We start from the raw sequence: 22555 nt of genomic DNA, 5'->3' as shown, positions 1-22555 counted from the left end.
CATGTTTGTCTGCAGTCAGACAACACCACAGCAATGTCTGTGATCTTAAGACACAGGATTTGCTTAAGTCATGTTCTTACCTGAGCCGAAGCTTAGAAAAAGCTAGCCATTCAGTCCTGACTCCTTGAAAGGGAGGGATTGCATGTTATGTGTGGTAGTAACAGGGTGGTAGGGTCAAGGTGGTGTGCGTGCCTGTTCACGTTGGGGGTTTCTCATTAGAATCCTGGAATGACCTGTGACCCACCTGAATCAGATGAGCTGCACTTTCTGGGCTGCCATAGCGAAGGTCATGTCCATTGATGGCCAACACACGATCGTTCTCCTCCAGCTGACCGTGTCGGTCTGCCACACCGCCATCTAACACGTTGAAGATGAACACCCCAGGCTCGTCCACCCTTCGCACCAGTTTTATTCCGAGCTGCTCCTCAGGGCTACTTTTGTTGAGAATCACATGGAAACTGTCATCCCGGGGTCCATAGGTGTCCAGTGCCTGTCCGTGGCTCCTGTTTCGGAACTTCTGCTCACGCAGCACAGTCAGCCGCAGCACCTGGCAGGGCTGGCGCAGGAGGCGCAATGCGTAGTTGTGAGGGACGTTGCTGATGTCCATCCCATGGACCTGGTGAGGGAAGCAATCATGGGGTCATGTGCCACCTGCCACACCCATCCTAAAAGGCCCAGGCTCGCAGGACACTCTCACTTTACCCTGTGTCCAGCATCCCCATCTTCCGATAGACCTCCAGCCTTGTTCCTGAGTGCTACCTGCACCACCTCTTCAGGCCTCCCTGAGTAGGCAATGCCTTTCTTCAACCTTTTTCTTGCGCAAACTCACAAATATACTTTCAGAATCCTGAACTCCATCCCTGTTGCCTGCCAGACTTATTTTTGAGCTGGTAGGAGGAGAGGGAAGGAGAAAAAGGCAGAAAAAGGAAAAGGAAGAAAAGAATTTTTCTCATATGACTTAGGCAAATGATTACATTAAATAGCTGTTCAAACCAAGCTGAGAGGACATTTTCTTCCCAAAAATCTCCATCAGCTGGGTCAGGTGGCTCATGCCTATAATCCCAGCACACTGGAAGGCCGAGGCTGGTGGATCTCCTGAGCTGAGGAGTTTGAGACCAGCCTGAGTCACTGTCTCTACTGAAAATAGAAAAACTAGCCAGGTATTAGGTGGATGCCTGTAGTCCCAGCTACTTGGGAGGCTGAGGCAAGAGTTTGAGGTTGCTGTGAGGTATGACACCATGGCACTCTACCCAGGGTGACAGAGTTTCTCTCAAAATAAAACAAAAAAATTCCACAAAAGCCCCTATACCAAAAAAAAAATCTTCAACAAAATTTTTCTCCCTTGTCACACACACCAGAACTTCTAGTCCTCTCCACAGCGTCCACACAGGCATGAGTGTGCACACCAATCTTGCCTGTGAGAGCGTGTGATGGTTATGTGAGGACACGAGAATGTGTCAGTTCTCAAGGTGGTCATCTACAAGTTCTTTTGCTCCTGTTCTCAATAACAACAAAAAAATCCTTGCATAATTTCAAGCTGATGTGGAAGGAAGTTTCCAGGCTCTTTTAGGAAAAGGCTGAATCACGTTACAAAGCTCGGCCTCTCATGTGTGCCTCCCTCGTGACCTGGCTGTCTGGGCTTCCTGGTTTACTTCCTCTGGCAGGCCCAGCCTGGGGCCTGTAGCCCCCAAGTTCGTCACGCCCTGGAAGAAAAGAATTTCACAGCAAGTACTGCACCCTGTGCCACAGAAGACAACCTTCCAGAAGTCCTGTAGTTTCATAAGATTTCTTGTATTTGTAGCCAATTGTTAAAGGAGGCTTGGAATGAGCTTAACAAGGCCCTCCCTGAGTATACAATCACCTATTCCCGCCTGCATCTCCAGGGAAGAATGAAGGCTCCTCAAGGGATGACGGAGCACAGCGCCCAAGGAGGCAGGGCCTGGTCCCCCATCACACCAGAACAAGAGAAGGTGGGGTTGCCTGCTAAGCACTCCTGGCGGCCCTTTGCCTGGAGGCAACAGCAGAAAGCCACAGAAATCCATGTGCTGTATTATGCACCTCTCCCAGGCTGCACAGTTTTCACTGGAGCTGGAAGCCTAGACCTCAGTGTCTTGACTGTACCAATGACAGCTCCCGAGGGCCCTGCCTCAGACTCCACCTCTGAGAGAAGCGGGCGTTTCAGCATATCTAAGAAAACGGCTTTAAATTATTTCTCTTCTTATTCCAATCAGTTTGCCAAAGAAACAGCTCATGAAGTGACAGGAGCTGATCCCTCAGCAACCTAGAAGGGGAGGGATAAAACTGTTATCTGAGCATCGGACAGGAAATATATGGGCAGGGAAGGAGTCCTTGTCACTTTGGGCACATGTTTCACTTCAGTCTGATAAACAGCTCTTCCTTTATCCTTTTTTCTTCTAATAATTCCTCCTTAAAGTCCTCCCTCTCAATTACGCTTCTGAGGACAGTAAAGCCCAAGGCATTCTACTCCCCCAACCTGTCTTGTCTGGAATGTCTCTGGGTTGGTGGAAATAGCTTAGGAATTATTTTTATTTTCTTGGAGGGCCATTAAACTGTAGGAAATTTGCTTCATAAGGGCATGTGGATATGACTAGATAAAATATAAATGTTCCATTAATTTCTCTAAAAACAATTTAAGAGAATATATGCTCCAGTTTTATACTATTTTATTTAATGCTGCTTAAAGGAGGAGAGATAAAAGATGGAGAAAGAGGACAAGAAAGAGGCAAGGGAGAAAGGGGAGGGGGAGGAAGATTCATAACGCTACACAGGAAGAGGGGAGATGAGGAGACAGAGAAATATTTACATACAGAGATAAAAAGGAGAGTGAAGAACAAGAAAGAGACAAAGACATATTTCAAATTACAAATCTCTTATGAAGAGTCATAACAACATAATAATGAAGAAAAGTGACTACACATAGTTATTTTACTATTTCCTCTCATTCATTCATCCATCCATCCACCCACTAATCCATACATCCATCTATCCATCCATCCATCCATCCATCCACTCATCCATCCATCCACTAATTGATCCATCCAGCCATCCATCCATCCACTAATCCATCCATCTATCCATCCATCCATCCATCCATCCACTCATCCATCCATCCATCCATCCATCCATCCATCCATCCATCCACTAATCCATACATCCATCCATCCACCCACTCATCCATCCATCCATCCATCCATCCATCCATCCATCCATCCATCCATCCACTCATCCATCCACCCATCCATCCATCCATTCACCAATCCATCCATCCACTAATCCATCCATCCATCCATCCACTAATCCATTCATCTATCCATCCATCCATCCATCCACTAATCCATCCATCCATCCATCCATCCATCCATCCATCCATCCATCCATCCACCCATCCATCCATCCATCCATCCATCCATCCATCCATCCATCCATCCACTAATCCATCCATCCATCCAGTTATTTGCTCCAAAGGTTTTTAATATCAAGTCCCTTGCCACAGTGCAGTGTCTACCTTCAGTATGATGTCTCCTGGCAGGAGTCGGCCGTCTCTGGCAACTGCACCATCACGATAAATATGTTGGATGATGATATGGACCAGTGGGGTTTCGCTGCCTCCCACGAGCCTAATGGAGAGACTTTCATTGGGATCCACTCGATGGATTCTGATGCTGGTAATTTCACCATCTGGAATCAGGTGATACAACCTTGGAAAGACTGAAATGGATAAAGACAGTATTTATTTAAGACACCCACTCAGAGGACATTTCTAACCACTCTCTTCTTGCCAAACTTTGGCTTCAGCCAAAGTAAACTATTCATTGTTCCTCACGCATGTTTTCAACTTTCCTGCCTCTGTGCCAGTGTAAGTATCTTTGCCTGGAATGTTTTTCATCCTGGGCCTAAACCCAAATTTTCCTTCAAGGCCTGCATGAAATAATCCTTTCCAATTAAACTCTACCCTGATGCCTCTTTTCCCTTGCCCTGACATCCCATTTCCTATAAGGCTTTCTTGCTATTTCTCACGGCAACTCAAACTTCTCTTATTACTATTCACACCTATTTCTTCCATCCCCCCCATTGGACTCTACGGCCCTTGAGGGCATAACTTGCAGCTGTTCTGTGGTTCTGTACACAGATCTCTGCACTCAGCACCCTCCAGGTGATGTTTATAGCATGAATGGGAATGAATAAATGAATGGTCCTTATGGAATGAGTGGCAGTTTCATCATTTGCTTATAGAGAGATAAAAACAGAAAAAAACACCAAACCCCACTCTTCTCTACTTCCAGATCATTTCAAAAACGTCTTCCTGAAAGACCCTGCTTTTCAGGCTTGGAGAATTATCAGTCTTCTCTACCAGACACTGCTGTCGATAAAGGAGCTAAGAGGCCTGATGCGTGAGTAAGAGGTCAATACCTAGCTAGTGGCTTCAGGAGGTCTGTCCCTGATCTGCCTGAGTCACTGAATTCAGAGCTACATTAAGGGGATTCAAAGATCAGATAGCTGGTGTTTTCCAACCTTCCCCAAGGACTCTGTCACAGTTGCCTCCCACCTGCCATCCCACTGCCACGTCACGGAGAGAGCTGCTCCAGCTGTTACGTAGCTTGGTAGTAACAGTCAGATCTTTACGGCACAAGTGAGGACATTTTAGCTGAGAGGTGGAGTGAAGTCACTAGCTACATGGCCCCGAGAGCCTGGGGACCTGTGTCCAGCACGCTCGTCCCTGGAAGCAGGTCTTCACCGGCAGGCAGGAGCCCACAGGGCGCACACTATGGCCCTGCAAACCTGCGGCACCAACTGGCGCGGTTTCTCCACTTCGGTTTGAACAGCAGGTGTGGAGGACATGGAGAAGTTATGGGAACAGGCCACACTTACTTCAGTAGGAAAAGTGGCTCCTGTGAGTTGTTTCAGGCTCAAGTGTATAGGGGGCAGGCTGAGACGCTTCTGTCTCCTGTAGCTGCTGACAGCTGCCTCTGCCCTGAGAGTCTCATTTAATTATGTCATCGGGACAGATCAAACACTACAGGCCTGGTTCTGTATAATCTACATTTTGTGACTATTTTCAAAATCCATGACTTAAGTTTCTTTTTTCCTAATAACTAATGAGTCCTGGACTCTCTAGAAATAATACAGAAAGGGCAGAAATTATTTCGAAGTATTGCAGGGCACAGTGGACAAAGTAAGGCCCGAGGAAGACTGCCTCATTGTCACAGCAGGTCCTCAACCTTCATTTGGATTCAATTTACCTACGTGATTGGCTTTGCTGTAATGCAGGGGGGAGCTGTCTTAGTCAGATCCTGGTGCTAACACTGCTTGGGTGATTGAGTTCACTTCATGTTTAAACTACTTGAATTGCTTTAAGTGGACTATACACAAGCAATTGTTGGAACATGTCTGGTATAAGAAGGGAATGGACTTTTAAAAAAATCATTTTGAACAAAGAAAATTTTGGAAATAAATGCAAAAACTGATTCTCTTCCCTCTCCCATTCTTTGTCAACAGATTTACAAAAACCATGCTCCCACAGCTACACCACTCAAGGATGTTTGGTGCTAGAATGGAGACACCCACTCGCTCTTGTACACGGGTGAGATTCTAGTAACTTTGAAGGGTTAATGCAATTTTTAAACTGCCAAATTTGTCTTGGTCTAGAAAGAAAAAAAATTGTTCAACGTTTTGTCCTCATGCAATGATGTAACGATTGTTATTATTGAGCTAAGGGATTTGAATGTGTTTTCCATTTAGTCCTCACGATGACCCTATGAAGTGTTAATAGAGATTAACATCCTCATGATTTTAGACAAGGAAAGTTTGAAGCTTACAGCAGTTAAGTAACCCTAACCTAGCCAGGGTCATGCAGTTGATAAACAGTGGGTGCAGTCTCTCTCCGGGCAGAAAAAGGAGGGAGAAACCATGCCAGACCAGTTCACCAGACCAACTATAGGCTGCTGCAGGAATGAGACCCTCAGGCCATGTTTGAAAGATCTGTTGCCTCACAGATCCTATAAGGACACTAGCACCAGCGTAGTAACACCTTACCTCCTCTGGAGTTAGCCTCCTGTCTCTGAAGAAATCTTCTTTCTCCCACTCCAACCTCCCTGCACAAACACCACAGTTGCTATCTTTGTCTTCAGAAACATGGCTGGCATTCCATGCCAGCAATACACAAGGCATAAGACCTTTCAGGTGTGTTCTCTGCCCCTAGATCAAGTACTGACTCCGACACAGCATTCAAGATCCCCTCTCCTCTGGCCTTGACCTTGTCTCCTGCTACTTTCCAATCCCTTTCCAGGTCACTCCTGAAACATGGATTACCCCACCTATGGCTGCCACTGTCATTCAGTTATATCTCGCTCCTCACAGAACAGGGAGGATGGAGATGTGAAGGTTTGGTTCCAAACCACTGCAAAAAAGTCACACAAATTTGTTTTCCCAGTGCACATAAAAGTCATTTCACACCATACCGTAGTCTATTAGGTGGGCAGTACATCATGTTTTAAAATGCATATGCCATAATTCAATATAGTTTATTGCTAAAAATGCGAACGACCACCTGAACTTTCAGCAAGTCATAATGTTTTTGCTGGTGAAGGGTCTTGCCTCAGTGATGGTAGCTGCCGACTGACAAGGGTGGTGGTTGCTGAAGGCTGCGGTGGCTGTGGCAATTTTATAAAATAAGACAGTAGTGGAATTTATCACACCAGTCGAGTCTTCCTTCCACGAAAGCTTTCTCTGCAGCACGCAATGCTATTTCATAGTACTTTATCCACAGAACAACTTTCAAAATTGGAAACCATCCTCTCAAACTCTACTGCAGTTTTATCAACTGAGTTTACATAATATTCTAAATCCCTTGTTGTCATTTCAATGGTGTTCAGCATCTTTTTTTTTATTGTTAAATCATAGCTGTGTACATTAGTGCAATCGCCTGTACCCATTCTAAGATGCACCATAGATGTGGCCCCACCCATTACCCTCCCTCCACCAAAACCTCCCTCCTCCCTTCCCCTTCCTTGGCCCTTTCCCCATAGTCTTGTGGTATAGTTGGGTTATAGCCTTCATGTGAAAGATATAATTTAGCTTCATAGTAGGGCTGAGTACATTGGATACTTTTTCTTCCATTCCTGAGATACTTTGCTAAGAAGAATATGTTCCAGCTCCATCCATGTAAACATGAAAGAGGTAAAGTCTCCATCTTTCTTTAAGGCTGCATAGTATTCCATGGTATACATGTACCACAATTTGCTAGTCCATTCATGGGTTGATGGGCACTTGGATTTCTTCCATGACTTAGCAATTATGAATTGGGCTGCAATAAACATTCTGGTACAGATGTCTTTGTTATATTGTGACTTTTGCTCTTCTGGGTATAAACCTAGTAAAGGAATTATAGGATCGAATGGCAGGTCTATTTTTAGGTCTCTAAGTATTCTCCAAACATCCTTCCAGAAGGAACGTATTAGTGGGCATTCCCACCAGCAGTGTAGAAGTGTGCCCTTTCCTCCACATCCACGCCAACATTTCTGGTTTTGGGATTTTGTTATGTGGGCTACTCTTACTGGGGTTAGCTGATATCTTAGAGTAGTTTTGATTTGCATTTCTCTGATGATTAAGGATGATGAGCTTTTTTTCATGTGTTTGTAGATTGTGCATCGGTCTTCTTTAGAGAAGTTTCTCTTCAAGTCCCTTGCCCACCCTGAGATGGGGTCACGTGTTCTTTTCTTGTTAATACGTTTGAGTTCTCTGTGGGTTCTGGTTATTAGCCTTTATCGGAGGTATAACCTGCAAATATTTTCTCCCGTTCTGAGGGCTGTCTGCTTGCTTTACTCACTATGTTCTTGGCTGTGCAGAAGCTTTTTAGTTTGATCAGGTCCCAGTAGTATATTTTTGATACTGCTTCAATTGCCTGGGGAGTCCTTCTCATAAAATATTCACCCAGGCCGATTCCTTCAAGAGTTTTCCCTGCACTTTCTTCAAATATTTTTATAGTTTCATGTCTTAAGTTTAAATCTTTTATCCAGTGAGAGTCTATCTTAGTTAATGGTGAAAGGTGTGGGTCCAGTTTCAATCTTCTACAGGTTGCCAGCCAGTTCACCCAGCATCATTTGTTAAATAGGGAATCTTTTCCCCACTGAATGTTTTTAATTGGCTTGTCAAAGATCAAATAATGGAAAGTAGCTGGATTCATCTCTTGGTTCTCTATTCTGTTCCAGATATCTACTTCTCTGCTTTTGTGCCATTACCATGCTGTTTTGATCACTATCGATTTATAGTACAGTCTCAGGTCTGGTAGCGTGATTCCTCCTGCTTTGTTTTTATTGCTCAGTAATGTTTTGGCTATTCAAGGTTTTTTCTGATTCCATATAAAACGAAGTATTATTTTTTCAAGATCTAAAGTATGACAATGGAGTTTTAATAGGAATTGCATTAAAATTATATTTTGCTTTGGGCAGTATCGACATTTTAACAATGTTGATTCTTCTCAGCCATGAGCATGGTATGTTTTTCCATCTGTTAACATCTTCGGCTATTTCTTTTCTTAAAGTTTCATAGTTCTCTTTGTAGAGATCTTTCACATCCTTTGTTAGGTATACTCCCAAATATTTCATCTTCTTTGGCACTACTGTGAAAGGAATACAGTCCTTGACTGTTTGTTCGGCTTGCTTATTGTTGGTATATATAAAGGCTACAGATTTATGGGTGTTGATTTTGTAGCCTGAGACATTGCTATATTCCTTGATCACTTCTAAAAGTTTTATAGTAGAATCCCTAGTGTTTTCCAGATATATGATCATATCATATGCAAAGAGTGAAAGTTTGATCTCTTCTGACCCTATGTGGATACCCTTGATCACCTTTTCTTCCCTAATTGCAATGGCTAAAACTTCCATTACAATGTTAAAGAGCAATGGAGACAATGGGCAACCTTGCCTGGTTCCTGATCTAAGAGGAAATGATTTCAATTTAACTCCATTCAATACGATATTAGCTGTAAGTTTGCTGTAGATGGCCTCTATTAGTTTAAGAAATGTCCCTTCTATACCAATTTTCTTAAGTGCTCTGATCATGAAGGGATGCTGGATATTATCAAAAGCTTTTTCTGCATCAATTGAAAGAATCTTATGGTCTTTATTTTTAAGTTTGTTTATGTGTTGAATTACATTTATAGATTTACGTATATTGAACCAGCCTTGAGACCCTGGGATAAATCCGACTTGATCATGGTGTATAATTTTTTTGATGTGTTGTTGTATTCTGTTTGTTAGGATCTTATTATTTTAGCATCTATATTCATTAGTGATATTGGTCTATAATTTTCTTTTCTTGTTGGGTCTTTCCCTGGTTTGGGGATTAAGGTGATGTTTGCTTCGTAGAATGTGCTGGGTAATATTCCTTCTTTTTCTATATTTTGGAAGAGGTTTAGTAGTATAGGTACTAGTTCTTCTTTAAATGTTTGGTAGAATTCTGACGTAAAGCCATCTGGTCCTGGGCTTTTCTTTTTAGGGAGATTTTGTATACTTGATGCTATTTCAGAACTTGATATAGGCCTGTTCAACATTTCCACTTCGTTCTGGCTAAGTCTTGGTAGGTGGCGTACTTCCAGGTACTGGTCGATTTCCTTCAGATTTTCATATTTGTGAGAGTAGAGTTTCTTGTAGTATTCGTTAAGGATTTTTTGAATTTATGAGGGGTCTGTTGTTATTTCATCATTACCATTTCTGATTAATGAAATTAGAGATTTTACTCTTTTTTTCCTGGTTAGGTTGGCCAAAGGTTTATCTATTTTATTGATCTTTTCAAAAAACCAGCTTTTGGATTTATTGATCTGTTGTATAATTCTTTTGTTTTCTATTTCATTTAATTCTGCTTTGATTTTAGTTATTTCTTTTCTTCGGTGTTCAGCATCTTTATCAGCAGAAGTTTCCATCTCAAGAAACCACTTTCAGTTCATCCGTAAGAAGCAACAAACTCTGTTCAAGTTTGATAATGAGGTCACAGCAATTCAGTCCCCTCTTCAGGCTCTATTTCCACCACATCTGTAGTCATTTCCTCCACTGGACTCTTGAACCTCTCAAGGTCATCCATGGGGGTTGAAATCATCTCCCTCTAAACTCTTACGAATGTTGGTAATTTGTGACCTCCTCCCACGTTCTTCATGGCATCTAGAATGGCCAGTGCTTTACAGAAGGTTTGCTTTGCCAAGATTCATCAGAAGAATCACCACCTATGGCAGCTGTAGCCTTATGAAAGGTATTTCTTAAATAATGACACTTGAAAGCTGAAATCACTCCTTGACCCATGGGCTGCAGAATGGACATTGTGTTAGTAGGCAGGGAAATGGTCACTTCCTGGTCCATCTCCATCAGTGCTCTGGTGACCAGGTGCATTGTCAATAAGCAGTGGTATTTTTTTTTAATTTTTTATATTTTTTTTATTGTTAAATCATAGCTGTGTACATTAGTGCAATCAAGGGGTACAATGTGCTGGTTTCATACACAATCAGAAATATTCTCATCAAACTGTTCAACGTAGCCTTTATGTCATTTTCTTACTGTGTGTAGGCATTTATATTCTGCATTTAGTAAGTTTCGCCTGTACCCATTCTAAGATGCACCGTAGGTGTGGCCCCACCCATTACCCTCCCTCCACCATGACCTCCCCCCTCCCTTCTCCTTCCTTGGCCCTTTCCCCATAGTCTTGTGCTATAGTTGGGTTATAGCCTTCATGTGAAAGCTATAATTTAGCTTCATAGTAGAGCTGAGTACATTGGATACTTTTTCTTCCATTCCTGAGATACTTTGCTAAGAAGAATATGTTCCAGCTCCATCCATGTAAACATGAAAGAGGTAAAGTCTCCATCTTTCTTTAAGGCTGCATAGTATTCCATGGTATACATGTACCACAATTTGCTAGTCCATTCGTGGGTCGAAGGGCACTTGGATTTCTTCCATGACTTAACAATTATGAATTGGGCTGCAATAAACATTCTGGTACAGATTTCTTTGTTATATTGTGATTTTTGGTCTTTGGGGTATAAACCTAGTAAAGGAATTATAGGATCGAATGGCATGTCTATTTTTAGGTCTCTAAGTATTCTCCAAACATCCTTCCAGAAGGAACGTATTAGTGTGCATTCCCACCAGCAGTGTAGAAGTGTGCCCTTTTCTCCACATCCATGCCAACATCTCTGGTTTTGGGATTTTGTTATGTGGGCTACTCTTACTGGTGTTAGGTGATATCTCAAAGTAGTTTTGATTTGCATTTCTCTGATGATTAAGGATGATGAGCTTTTTTTCATGTATTTGTAGATTGTGCGTCTGTCTTCTTCACAGAAGTTTCTCTTCAAGTCCCTTGCCCACCCTGAGATGGGGTCACGTGTTCTTGTCTTGCTAATACATTTGAGTTCTCTGTGGATTCTGGTTATTAGACCTTTATCAGAGGTATAACCTGCAAATATTTTCTCCTATTCTGAGGGTTGTCTGCTTGCTTTACTTACTATGTCCTTGGCTGTGCAGAAGCTTTTTAGTTTGATCAGGTCCCAGTAGTGTATTTTTGATACTGCTTCAATTGCCTGGGGAGTCCTCCTCATAAAATATTCACCCAGGCCGATTCCTTCAAGAGTTTTCCCTGCACTTTCTTCAAGTATTTTTATAGTTTCATGTCTTAAGTTTAAATCTTTTATCCAGCGAGAATCTATCTTAGTTAATGGTGAAAGGTGTGGGTCTAGTTTCAATCTTCCACAGGTCGCCAAGGCAGTGGTATTTTTAAAGGAATCTTTGTTTCTGAGCAGCAGGTCTTAAGAGAGGGCCCACTTTAAGAGCGGGCTTAAAATGTTATAAAAAGATGTGCTGTCATATCCAGGGACTTTCTTCCATTTATACAGCACAGGCAGAGCAGATCTAGCAAAATTCTTAAGGGTCCTGGGATTTTCAGAATGGTAGCGAGGCACTGCTTCAGCTCAGTCACCTGTTGCATTAGCCCCCTAATGGGAGAGTCTGCCTGTGCTTTGAATACAGGCATGGACTTTCCTCCAGCTACGGAAGTCCTGGATGGCGTCTTGTTCCAATATAAGGCTGTTATGTCCACACTGAAAATCTGTCATTCAGTGTAGTCATGTTTGTCAGTTATCGCAGCTGGATTTTCCAGATAACTTGGTGCAGCTTGCCCATCAACACTCACTGCTTTACTTTTATGTTATGGACACGGTTGTTTCTTTAAAGCTCATGAACAAACCTCTGTCGCTTTCAGCTTTTCTTCTGCAGCTCCTCACCTCTCTCAGTCTTTGCAGAATTGAAGAGAGTTGGAGCTTTGCTCTGGATTATGCTTTGGCTTAAGGGAATGTTGTGGCTGGTTGGATCTCCCACCCAGACCACTCACACTTTCTCGGTATTGGCAACCATGCCAATTGCTTTCTTATCATTCATGTATTCACTGGAAGTGGCATTTTGAGTTCCTGGGAACTTTGCATTCACAACTTGCCTGTTCCTCACAAGAGGCCAAGCTTCCAGCCTGTCTCGGCTTTGGACAGCCTTCCTTACTAAGCTTAATCATTTCTAGCTCTTGATTTAAAGTGAAAGGCGTGTGACTCTTCCTTTCACTTGAATACTCAGAGGTTACTGTAGGGTTTTTAATTGGCTTAATTTCAACAGTGTTGTGCCTCAGGAAATAGGGAGACCTGAGGCGAGGGAGACAGAGAACGGCTGGTCAGTGAAGCAGTCAGAGCATATGCAGTCACTGACTAAATTCACTGTATATGTGTGTGTACACACCATGTGTATGTGTATAAGTGGGTACACACCAGGTGTATGTGTAAATGTGTGTATACACACTGTGTGTATGTGTGCATGTGTGTGTACACACTGTGTGTATGTGTATGTGTGTACATGTATGTGTCTGCACACCGTGTGTATGTGTATATGTGCATATATACACTCTATGCATGTGTATGTGTACAAACTGTGTGTATATGTGTACAAACTGTGTGTACATGTATATGTGTTACACACTGTATATATGTGCATATATGTGTATACACACCATGTATGTGTACATGTGTGTCTACACAACGTGTGTATGTGTATGTGTGTGTGCATGTGTGTACACACTGTGTATATGTGTATGTGTGTGTACATGTATATGTGTCTACACGTGTGTATGTGTATATGTGTACATGTATATGTTTATACACACTGTATGTACGTGTATATGTGTAAACACACTGTGTGTATATGTGTGTGTACGTGTATATGTGTCTACATAATGTGTGTATGTGTATATGTGTGTACACACTGTGTATATGTATATATGTCTATACAATGTGTGTATGTGTATATGTGTGTACACACTGTGTGTATGTGTGTTACACACGGTGTGTACATGTATATGTGCATACACACTGTACATGTATATGTGTGTACACACTGTGTATGTGTATGTGTGAACACACCGTGTGTATGTGTGTTACACATGGTGTGTACAGGTATATGTGTATACACACTGTATGTATGTGTATATGTGTCTACACAACGTGTGCATGTGTATATGTGTGTACACACTGTGTATATGTGTGTACATGTATATGTGTCTACACAACGTGTGCATGTGTATATGTGTGTACACACTGTGTGTATGTGTATGTGTGTGTACACACTGTGTGTATGTGTACATGTGTGCATACACACTGTGTTATGGCTTTGGTTCGTGGCACCCTAAGCCAATTATAATAGCAGTATCTAAGATCATTGATCACCACAGTGGATGTAACAATGATGAAAAACCTGAGACATTGTGAGAATCACCAAAATGTGACACAGAAACACAAAGTGAGCACGTGGTGTTGGGAAAATGGTGCTGATTGACTTATTCAATGCAGGGTGGCCATGAGTCTTCAATTTGTGAAAATGAAACAAGATAAGCCTGTATTTTATTTTTTTTAAGTCTTGAATGAATCCCTTGATGCCAGGAATTGGATGTTATAATCTTTATATAAAATGACAGTGCCTACGCCAGTGCTTTACACAAATTATCTCTTTTTAAAATGTTTACTCAATAAACCTGTAAATAAATCTTACTCAAGTTGTAGAATACTTTACATGGAGTGGAATTAAGGAGTCTTTAATAAGAAGAGACCAGCAGAAAGGAAGTCACGACCCTTTCATTTAGTCACTGCACAAACATTCAGTGAGCGTGATTATGTGCCAGATACTGTGTTAAGCCTTGAGAACCAAGATCAGAAAAAGTCTGTCTGCCTCGCAGGTACAGTTACAGTGAAAGGTGCTCATCAGGAAGATGGCAATGCAAGTGCTGTGAGAACGTAAGGGAGGGGATTGAGGGAGGCGGGAGGGCTTCTAGGAGGAGACAAAGCCCACACTGGACCTGGCAGGAGGAATCTGAATGCCAGCTGAAAGGAGAGGGGAAGTGCAGGTTGGACGAGAGCAGGGAGGTGAGAGACACAGTGTTTACTGGGCTGTAATAGCTCAGAGCAGTTACAGCATCCAGCATAGTGCACAGGGTGAGAGGCGATCGTGAACCAGTAAGCACCAAGGGGTTGTAAAAGGCACTCAGGAATGTTTTAAAGGTGTAATAAATAAAGTAGTTTGGGCTGTATAACTCAGCAACCTGAGTTAAAATCTCTGTTCTTCCATTTCCTCGCTGGGTGACTGAGCTGGTTCCCTAATTCCCCTGGATCTCAGTTTTCCCATCTGTAAAATGGGGATAATAATTCTGATCTCTTAGCACTGTTGTGGCATCTAAATGACTTAGTACACTACCTGCACATAGGAAGAACTCAATTTTTCAAAATTATCATTATTACTACTCTAAAGTTCTAATATATATAATTCTAAAGTTCTAATATAAAATGAAAAGAGAGGAGTGGGACATATTTCCTCAGCTTCATTCACACTGGGGAAAACAAAGGAACTAAGGAGGATCGAAGGTTCAGTAACTTCCTTTGCATGAATTCTACAGCCACTTTAGCAGGATCCAAAGTTTAGCAAGGTAACTTGGAACAAGGTAATTAAACTCTCTTTCCTCTCTTTCTTTATCTGTAAAACAGGGATAACAACAGTAGCTATTTTATAGGGTTGTTGTGAGGTTTAAATGAGGAAATGCAAGTGAAACACTCATATCATCACTCCTAATACACAGCTGGGAAAAGAGTAAATACCTACAAAGCATTTACTACGTGCCAGGCACTGTTTTAAATGCTTTTCACTCATTAGCTATAATTATTCATCTTGATAGGCATAACGGCTGGGCGCTGTGGCTCACACCTATAATCCTAGCACTCTGGGAGGCTGAGGCAGGTGAATCCCTTGAGCTCAGGAATTTGAGACCAGCCACAGCAAGAGGGAGACCTTGTCTCACTAAAAATAGAACAAAATTAGTTAGGGGTAGTAGTGGGCACCTGCAGTCCCAGCTATTCAGAGGCTGAAGCAAGAGGTTGTTGTGAGCTAAGAGGACACAGTACTCTACCCAGGGCAAGAGAATGAGACTCTGTCTCAAAAAAAAAATGGATAGGCATAACACTAGCACATGAGGTAGGATTCCAACACCTTTCCCTTCAATCGATGTAAAAAACCATTATTTCTGCCTTAGTTACTGACATGAGATTTAGGATAAAAAAAACTTATGTCCTTGGGAAAAGAGGGGTTATAGAAGGTGGGTAGTGGTCAAGTCACCATCAGCTCCCAGGTAACTTGGAAGCCCACGTCCCGTCCTTCCAGGGAGTTCATTTACCTTCCAGGGCAGCAGTATTTTCAGAATTGTCCCTGCTCTGGTCAGCTTGGTTGGCAACTACACTCCCACTCTTTGTCCTTCGAAGAACACTCAAGGCTCGATTTATTTTTTTAAAAGACTTGCTTCTGATAGTAGATCGTTCAAAGGGTCGTGCTGAGAAAAAGAGGCAAGAGGTAGCTTTGTGTTAATAGGAATTATCTTTTATGTACATACCTGATAAGATATATAAAATAAAACATTAACAGTGATTAGTTCAAGGTGGTAGGATTATAGAATTTGCTTATTTTCTAAGTTTTCTATACAATGCAGTATGTATAACTTACTGGAAAAGTCTGCTTTTCTTATTTTCTGTTCTGGACTGAATGTAATATCACTTTTCTTGAGCAGTAATGGCTGAGAAGTTACTGACACTGCGGGAGTGATGAATCATTAGGTCTAGTTTCAACCCCTGTCACCAAGTTGGATTACACACAATTTTAATGATCTGAGGTACTTTAGTTTCATTTTACTTTGGAGAATTTGACATTGGGTTGCTGCCAAAACTACCAGAACGATTTCCCCTTAAAAAAACATTTCTAGAACTTTCCACAGTAAGTATTCTATAGGGGGCAATCCCAAAGCAAGGAGCCCATTCCCGGGCAACAATCCATTTGACTCACCCCTAGTTCGGCTGCTCCGGCCAGAGTCTGCCGGACTGTGTGCTGGCTGGCTGTCCTCCACCGCAGACACATAGGCAGGGTTGTCCAGGCCAGGCTCGTCGGACATTAAGGAGATGGTGGCAGCTGCAGAAATCTCCTGGGACAGCGCCGTGGCCGTGAGGCTCGCCCAGCCCTCTGCACAGCCATCTTGGGAGCGTCTCTTCCGGTCTTCGGTGAGACCATAGTGGGAGGCACCTTTACAGCTGTCACAAAACCAGCATGGAGGTTAGAAAAGCCTTGGGCTTTGCTGCTGTTGTCCAGCCTATCACTTACACGTGTTAGACTTTATTAGTTTATTAGTTAGAACTTGATTTGCTTGTCCCTACCTGCCCCTCCCCTTTCACTCAGTAAGCACTTGCCAGTGAATGAATGATTTAAGAAAATAATGTTTTCAAAGATGCCCATTGTGTTCTCTTAAAGCAATCTCTCCGCTGGAATTTGCCAGAATGCCAATTTACGAAAGTTGTCATGTGTCTACATGACTAGGGCTTGAGGAGGCCGCCTGCCTTCAACTGTTTGGCAAGTCTTTTTGCTGGGTCGATTTTGATAGTGAAAAGCCCTTAGTCGTACACACTCTCACTCTTCACTCTTTTCTTTTGGGTTTTGCTCCCACAGCAGTGAAAATAAGTCTGAGCCTCCTCCTAGATTCCATATTTAATTGTCCATGGAAACAGAATCACTCTCACCACAAAGCCACAGAGGTTTACTGAGCACTGTTATTCCCCAGAGACGGGCTTAGTGGCTTCCATTCTCTACCTCCGGGTGGGTATAAAAGGGCCTCCCTTGTTCCTCGGGGGCCAGTACCAGGGCCTATGGGCTCCTGTGCCCTGAAAAATGTCATTCATGGCTTTCAGCATTGAGAGAGTAAAACAGCTTTTATGGTTTTTAACAAAAACATTTTTTGTCTCTATCCATTCATTGTCCATATTGCAAAAGAAAACAAGAACCAAAGTCTATGTGAAAGGCCGGTTAGCAATGCAACAGAGAGAGGTGGAAAAGAATACCCCCAAACTCAGGAAGCCAGGGTGTGAGCTGGTCTAGAGTCCGTATTTTGCTGTGAACATGCTTCCACTGCCACTGAAAAGCTGTCTCAGCTCCTAGGCTAGGTTTCGGTCAGGAAATGGTGCTGATAATATAAGTGCCACAGTAAGGGTAGCTACAGGTAGCCATGCCAGCTTCCAAAGCCTGTGTGAGGCAGAATCTTACGAATAAGTCCCTGTAAAAAGTGGCTATTTGCACTTAACGAATGTGCTACTTATAAACGAATGTGCTGCTTATAAATTATTCTTGTAAAACTCCGTATTATTGAGCTATTTAAATAACCCATGAGGGCCTATTTGAGTGATGCCTCATATTCTCAAGAGTAAATGGAATAGAATACTGTTTAGCCTACAATTAATACGCACATAGGATCCACAGAACTGGCAGGGTGGAAGGTCCAATTGTCTGGATCTGAATCCCTGTTCTGAAATTTAGCCAGTGGGGGACCTGGAGAAATTGTTATCACTTTGGCTAAACTTCCCAACCTGCACATGTCTTTCGGATTACTGTGAGGTTTGACTGACATTAATTCTCATCCAGGGTTTAGTCCTGTGCCAGTGTTACAGTCCATTCTCATGCGATTGCAGCTATTTTCATAATCATCTGTGCTATTAACAAGATGTTCATTTTCATACTTTAACGTGTCTGAGGTCAGAATGCATCTGTGATTGCTGGGCTGGTACAGTTTCTGTTGCCAAGTGGCAGTTAGGATGCAGACGTCCCTGCCTGTCTATGGCCAAGGATGCAGACGCCATGCCTGTCATGGCCAAGGCAGTCACAGGTGCCCTTCTTGCCCCTTGCACGCAATTGCATATACACTTGGTACTACACCATTGAGTCTAACCACCATTTATAAATGTCTTAGAAAAGATTACATAATCATCCAATACTATTAAATAAAAGTTATGGCATGCATATAAAAGCCTCAAAACCAGAGCAGCAGAGCATAAATTTGCTATCAATGAAGCAAATATTCACTGTCAGCACAGAATCCCAATTCCATATTTTCTTGCAAAGAGACAAGCAAATGTTTTATTGTCTTGGAAAGAAAGACACCCCCAAGGGAGCCGAAAAGTACTGTTACACTTTGTTACTGAGAACATTCCAGAGGATTGCCTATTTCATGCCAAGCAACACAACCAAGAGCAGAGGAAGTTGCCAAATTCATCTGAGTGGATTTCAAAGCCACAACGGTTCTGGGTGACCAATCCACGCATCATCAGTGTGCCTTTAAAGGTGTTTTGAGATTGTTTACCTGGTGGCATATTTTGAAATGCTCTTTTCTTGGTGCCACGTCAAATACGAAGTTTCTTGTAATCAGCACCAACTTAGACTTGATGCAATGTGGTTTTAATATTAGTAGAAGGACAGACTTTGGTTATACAACTTTAAGTCCTCATCTTCTAGAAGAGGAAACAGGGCTCCAACTTGTACTGCCAATGCTTGTCCTCACTGGAAGAGTTCAAGCTCCCCGCTTGAATGGGTGAGGTTTTACTGTACTGATTAGCTACATTGGCTTGGAATTGTTCTGCTCAAAAATAGTAAGTACATGGGAAACTAAAAAATTGGAAGAAATACTGTGTGATGGAAAAAATAAAAGTCAGCATGCATTTGAGCAGTTCCAAAGTCATAAACCCGTGCATGGAACACATCCACGCAGGCAGGCAGCGTCTGGCGAGCAAAGCCTGGGAAGGAAGTTCCTACACTGTTTAGTTGGTCTGGAAACAGTCTGTTTCCAGCAGGAAGTGGGCAAGAGGGAACAGTGCCCTAGACCATGTGCCTTGCCAGAGCAGGAAATTAATATTCCAGTTGCACAAATGGCAGGCAAAGGAGAAAGCTGGGTTTCCTGGGGGGCCATTAGCATCTCCCAGTGAACGAAAATGGCATCTTTTTCTGCTGACTCATCTGTGAAGAGGGTGAAGATATGTTTAAAATATCTGAATCTTAAGACCATACATCACTGAGAAACCGTTGTTGTCAGTAGAACCTCAAGAATTTGAAACAACACATCTTTGATTCCAGGAAAGAAAATTCTCATAAAATGTGGAAGTAGCTGCCCCTTTGGTCTTGGGTCCCAGCTTCCTTACAACAGCTGGAGAAGGTGCAGAATCTATATTTAAACATTCAGACTCATAAGCTTCGTGTAAAAAAGGTTCAGCTAAAGCAACTTGCGCCCGTGTAATGCTGGCTTTCTCCAGCCTCTTGGCTTAGCCTGAAGCCGAGGCACTCGTAGAGTGATCTACGAGCCCAGCTTGTACTCACAATTCCCTCTCTCCTAGTGACTGACACCAGGGCCTCTGGACTCAGAAGCACGAGGGGGAAGGAGAGGGAAGTGTTGATTAGCATTGGCCAGAACAGCAACATACGGCTTGGGCTGTGCTCCAAGCAGGCAGGATTTATGCTATCCTACCCTGAGCAGGACGCACTCTCAGTGGTGATGGGCAATGGCCATGAACTTGAATGATGAACACAAAGAACACAGAAAACCAGTTTTCATCTGAACCATAAACTTTGCATGGGCCATCTATTCAACCAGCAACTCTGAAAATCAATTTTCTTGGTAATAATGAAGCTCCTTTATCAAAGTGAGCAGAGACAAATCAGTCTTGACCTAAGAATGCTGACAATCATTGTACTGGAATTTTTGTCTCTTTTTTTGGGGGTGGGGGGGATAGAAGAGGAAATGAACCCTGCTGCAAATTTCCTGAGTCTGTGAGTTCACTGCTAATGGGAGCTGAGGATGAGACACAGGAGGAAGCCCAGACACATTTCACAGAGGTGCTGATGGGGTGTCCTGCACAGCACCCAGCCAGCCAGTCTGCAGGGCAGAGGGCTCCTTTCTGACAGTGAACTTATCCTTATAAGAGAAGATTAAGAAATGACCACAGTACCCTCATCATGGTTGTCTGGTGGGCTGCAGAGCCCCCCTTTGACCAGGCTTCCCTTCTGCCTCAGGTAAACGTGGCACGGACTCCTCCCACTTTAGTCCACTGACTGCCCAGTCAGACCTGACTGCAAACCAGGACTCACACATCCATCTGCTCATAGGATGAGGGACTGGAGAGGCCAAGGCCACAGGGGACAGTGCCTGCAGCGCTGCCTATCTCAAGAACACAAGGACACAAGGACACAGCCGTGCTCCAGGGCCTCCCTGACTGCTGCGAAGGCTGGCCCAATGCTGTCCGAGTGAGCAGGAAGCCAAAATCCAGCTTCTAATGTGAGATCTCTTGAGTTTTAAATGTTGGCAACCAACTCAAAATTTTTAAGACCTCTGTGTGGTCTAACCCAAACACATCTGCAGGCCAGATCCATCTCCAGGGATGGTAAATCCCAACCTCTGGTAATGAAGATACTGCCAGTGCGGGGAGGGGGCCCAGCTCTCCTTTTCCGCCCTCCAGGGAGCAGCACTGCCCTCCTCTAACTGTGCCCGGCCTCCCTCCCTCCTAACCTGTGTGAGGGGTGTGTGTCTGCACAGAGGGGAGCAGGCCTCTTCTCTGGGCTTCTCTAATTATTTGCCTGTCCTCACGTCCACATCCAGTGGGAGAATGAGACCAAATTCTGGACTGTTCTTTTCCTCCTGAGAGGGAACAGCTTGCCCAAAGCTATTATTTAATGGCAGAGGGAGACACTCAGCCCTAACTGCTATATTCTTTCTTCCAGGCAAGAGACTCATGATGAGGGAACTCGAGAGAGAAGTGCGGTTCTCTCCCAACACCAGGGTCCCAGGCCGCAGCTGCTCCACTGAGCAAGGTGACTGATTCTGGAGCTCTGCTCAGAGAGGCTTCCCGGGGCTGGGCTGGGGGACTGCTGCGAGAAAGGACATGGTGGCAGTGAGATAGCAACAGGCCCTCCCCGTGTCCTCGGGGAAGGCTGAGGGTGGGCCGTGGTCCCTCATGCTCAGTCTTCAACTCCATGTCCCAGGCTGGCCCCCCACTCTGGCCCTCCTGACATCCCCATACCCTGGCCCACTTCCCTGCCCCTGGTCTAGCCCTCCACCCTCACCCGGTACCTGGTAATCACCTCAGCACTATTTCTTTTTACTCAAACACCTCCCATGGAAATGTTTCCCACTGCTCATGGATGGGGTGCCAACCACCCTGACATCCAGGCCTCCTCTGACTGACACCATTGATCACGGCCTCACACACAGAGTGTTCCAACCAGAAAGGGGCTTGGCAGAGGACACCTCGTATGCACGTGTGTCGACCTCCCACAGCACGCTGTGTGTCACGCCTCACGGTATGTCCCCATTTACCTGCCCGCTGTTCCCTTGTATCAGTCACAACACCTCACTCTGCCAGTGAGGACTTGGGAGCTACGAGTGAGAAAAGCCTGTCCAAGTTCACGGAGTGCAGCTAGGATCTGAATCCAGGTGGTGGGTTCCGTGCTTTCTCCTCTCACATGGCCTGACCTCCAGCCCAGAGGTGCCCCTGGACTCTCACCTCACACATCGAGCTGCCCACGCCATGCTGCACGTGGGGTTCTAACACACAGCGAACATATAGCTTCACCCTCCCGCCTCCCCACATCTGTTGGGCTCTCCCCACATCTGTTCCATTAAATAGCACCTCACATCCTTCCTGCTGTTCTGGCCCAACCCTCACATCTGTCTTTCATTCCTTGCTTTCTCTGGACACCCCAGATATGATCCAGTGTGACATCTTCAGGATCCAGCTACTTCTCGTCCCTTCCACTGCCACCACCTGGTCCAGGCCATCACCACCAGCAGGCCTGGATCCTCACAGTCTGGTCTACACTTGCTCCTTCCCCTGCTGTTCTCAACAGAGCAGCGACAGTGACCCTTTGATTATTATTTTTATTTTTTATTGTTTGGAATTTATTGAGGGTACAAAGAATTAGGTTATACTGATTGCATTTGTTAGATGAAGTTCTTCTTATAATTGTGTCCCGCCCCCAGCATGGTGACCCTTTGAGAATGGCTCTCCATCTTAACAATGCAGAAGGCCCTTGTGATGGTCTGCAAGGCCCGGCATGTCCTGCCTGCTGTTACTTCTGGTCTCGCATCTCTGTCCCCACGGCCACGGCGCATCCTCACACTT

General features: G+C 43.9%; 1 protein-coding gene across 3 annotated transcripts in view; it reads right to left on the bottom strand.

The window, feature by feature from the left end:
- Positions 1-22555, bottom strand: part of LNX1 (ligand of numb-protein X 1) — a 189827-nt gene that overhangs the window by 28956 nt on the left and 138316 nt on the right. For all 3 annotated transcript variants that reach the window (XM_053578038.1, XM_053578039.1, XM_053578040.1), the window contains 4 exons: positions 16416-16657; positions 15757-15909; positions 3527-3729; positions 245-616 (listed from right to left, as the gene is read on the bottom strand). In XM_053578038.1, coding sequence (XP_053434013.1) covers positions 245-616; positions 3527-3729; positions 15757-15909; positions 16416-16657 — 970 coding nt within the window. The remainder of the gene's footprint in view (positions 1-244; positions 617-3526; positions 3730-15756; positions 15910-16415; positions 16658-22555) is intronic.

Source organism: Nycticebus coucang, chromosome 23 (assembly GCF_027406575.1).
Source record: "Nycticebus coucang isolate mNycCou1 chromosome 23, mNycCou1.pri, whole genome shotgun sequence".
In the NCBI taxonomy this organism is placed as follows: Eukaryota; Metazoa; Chordata; class Mammalia; order Primates; family Lorisidae; genus Nycticebus; species Nycticebus coucang.
Note: the sequence above shows the minus strand (reverse complement) of the source record. Positions and strands in the feature narration are given on the sequence as shown.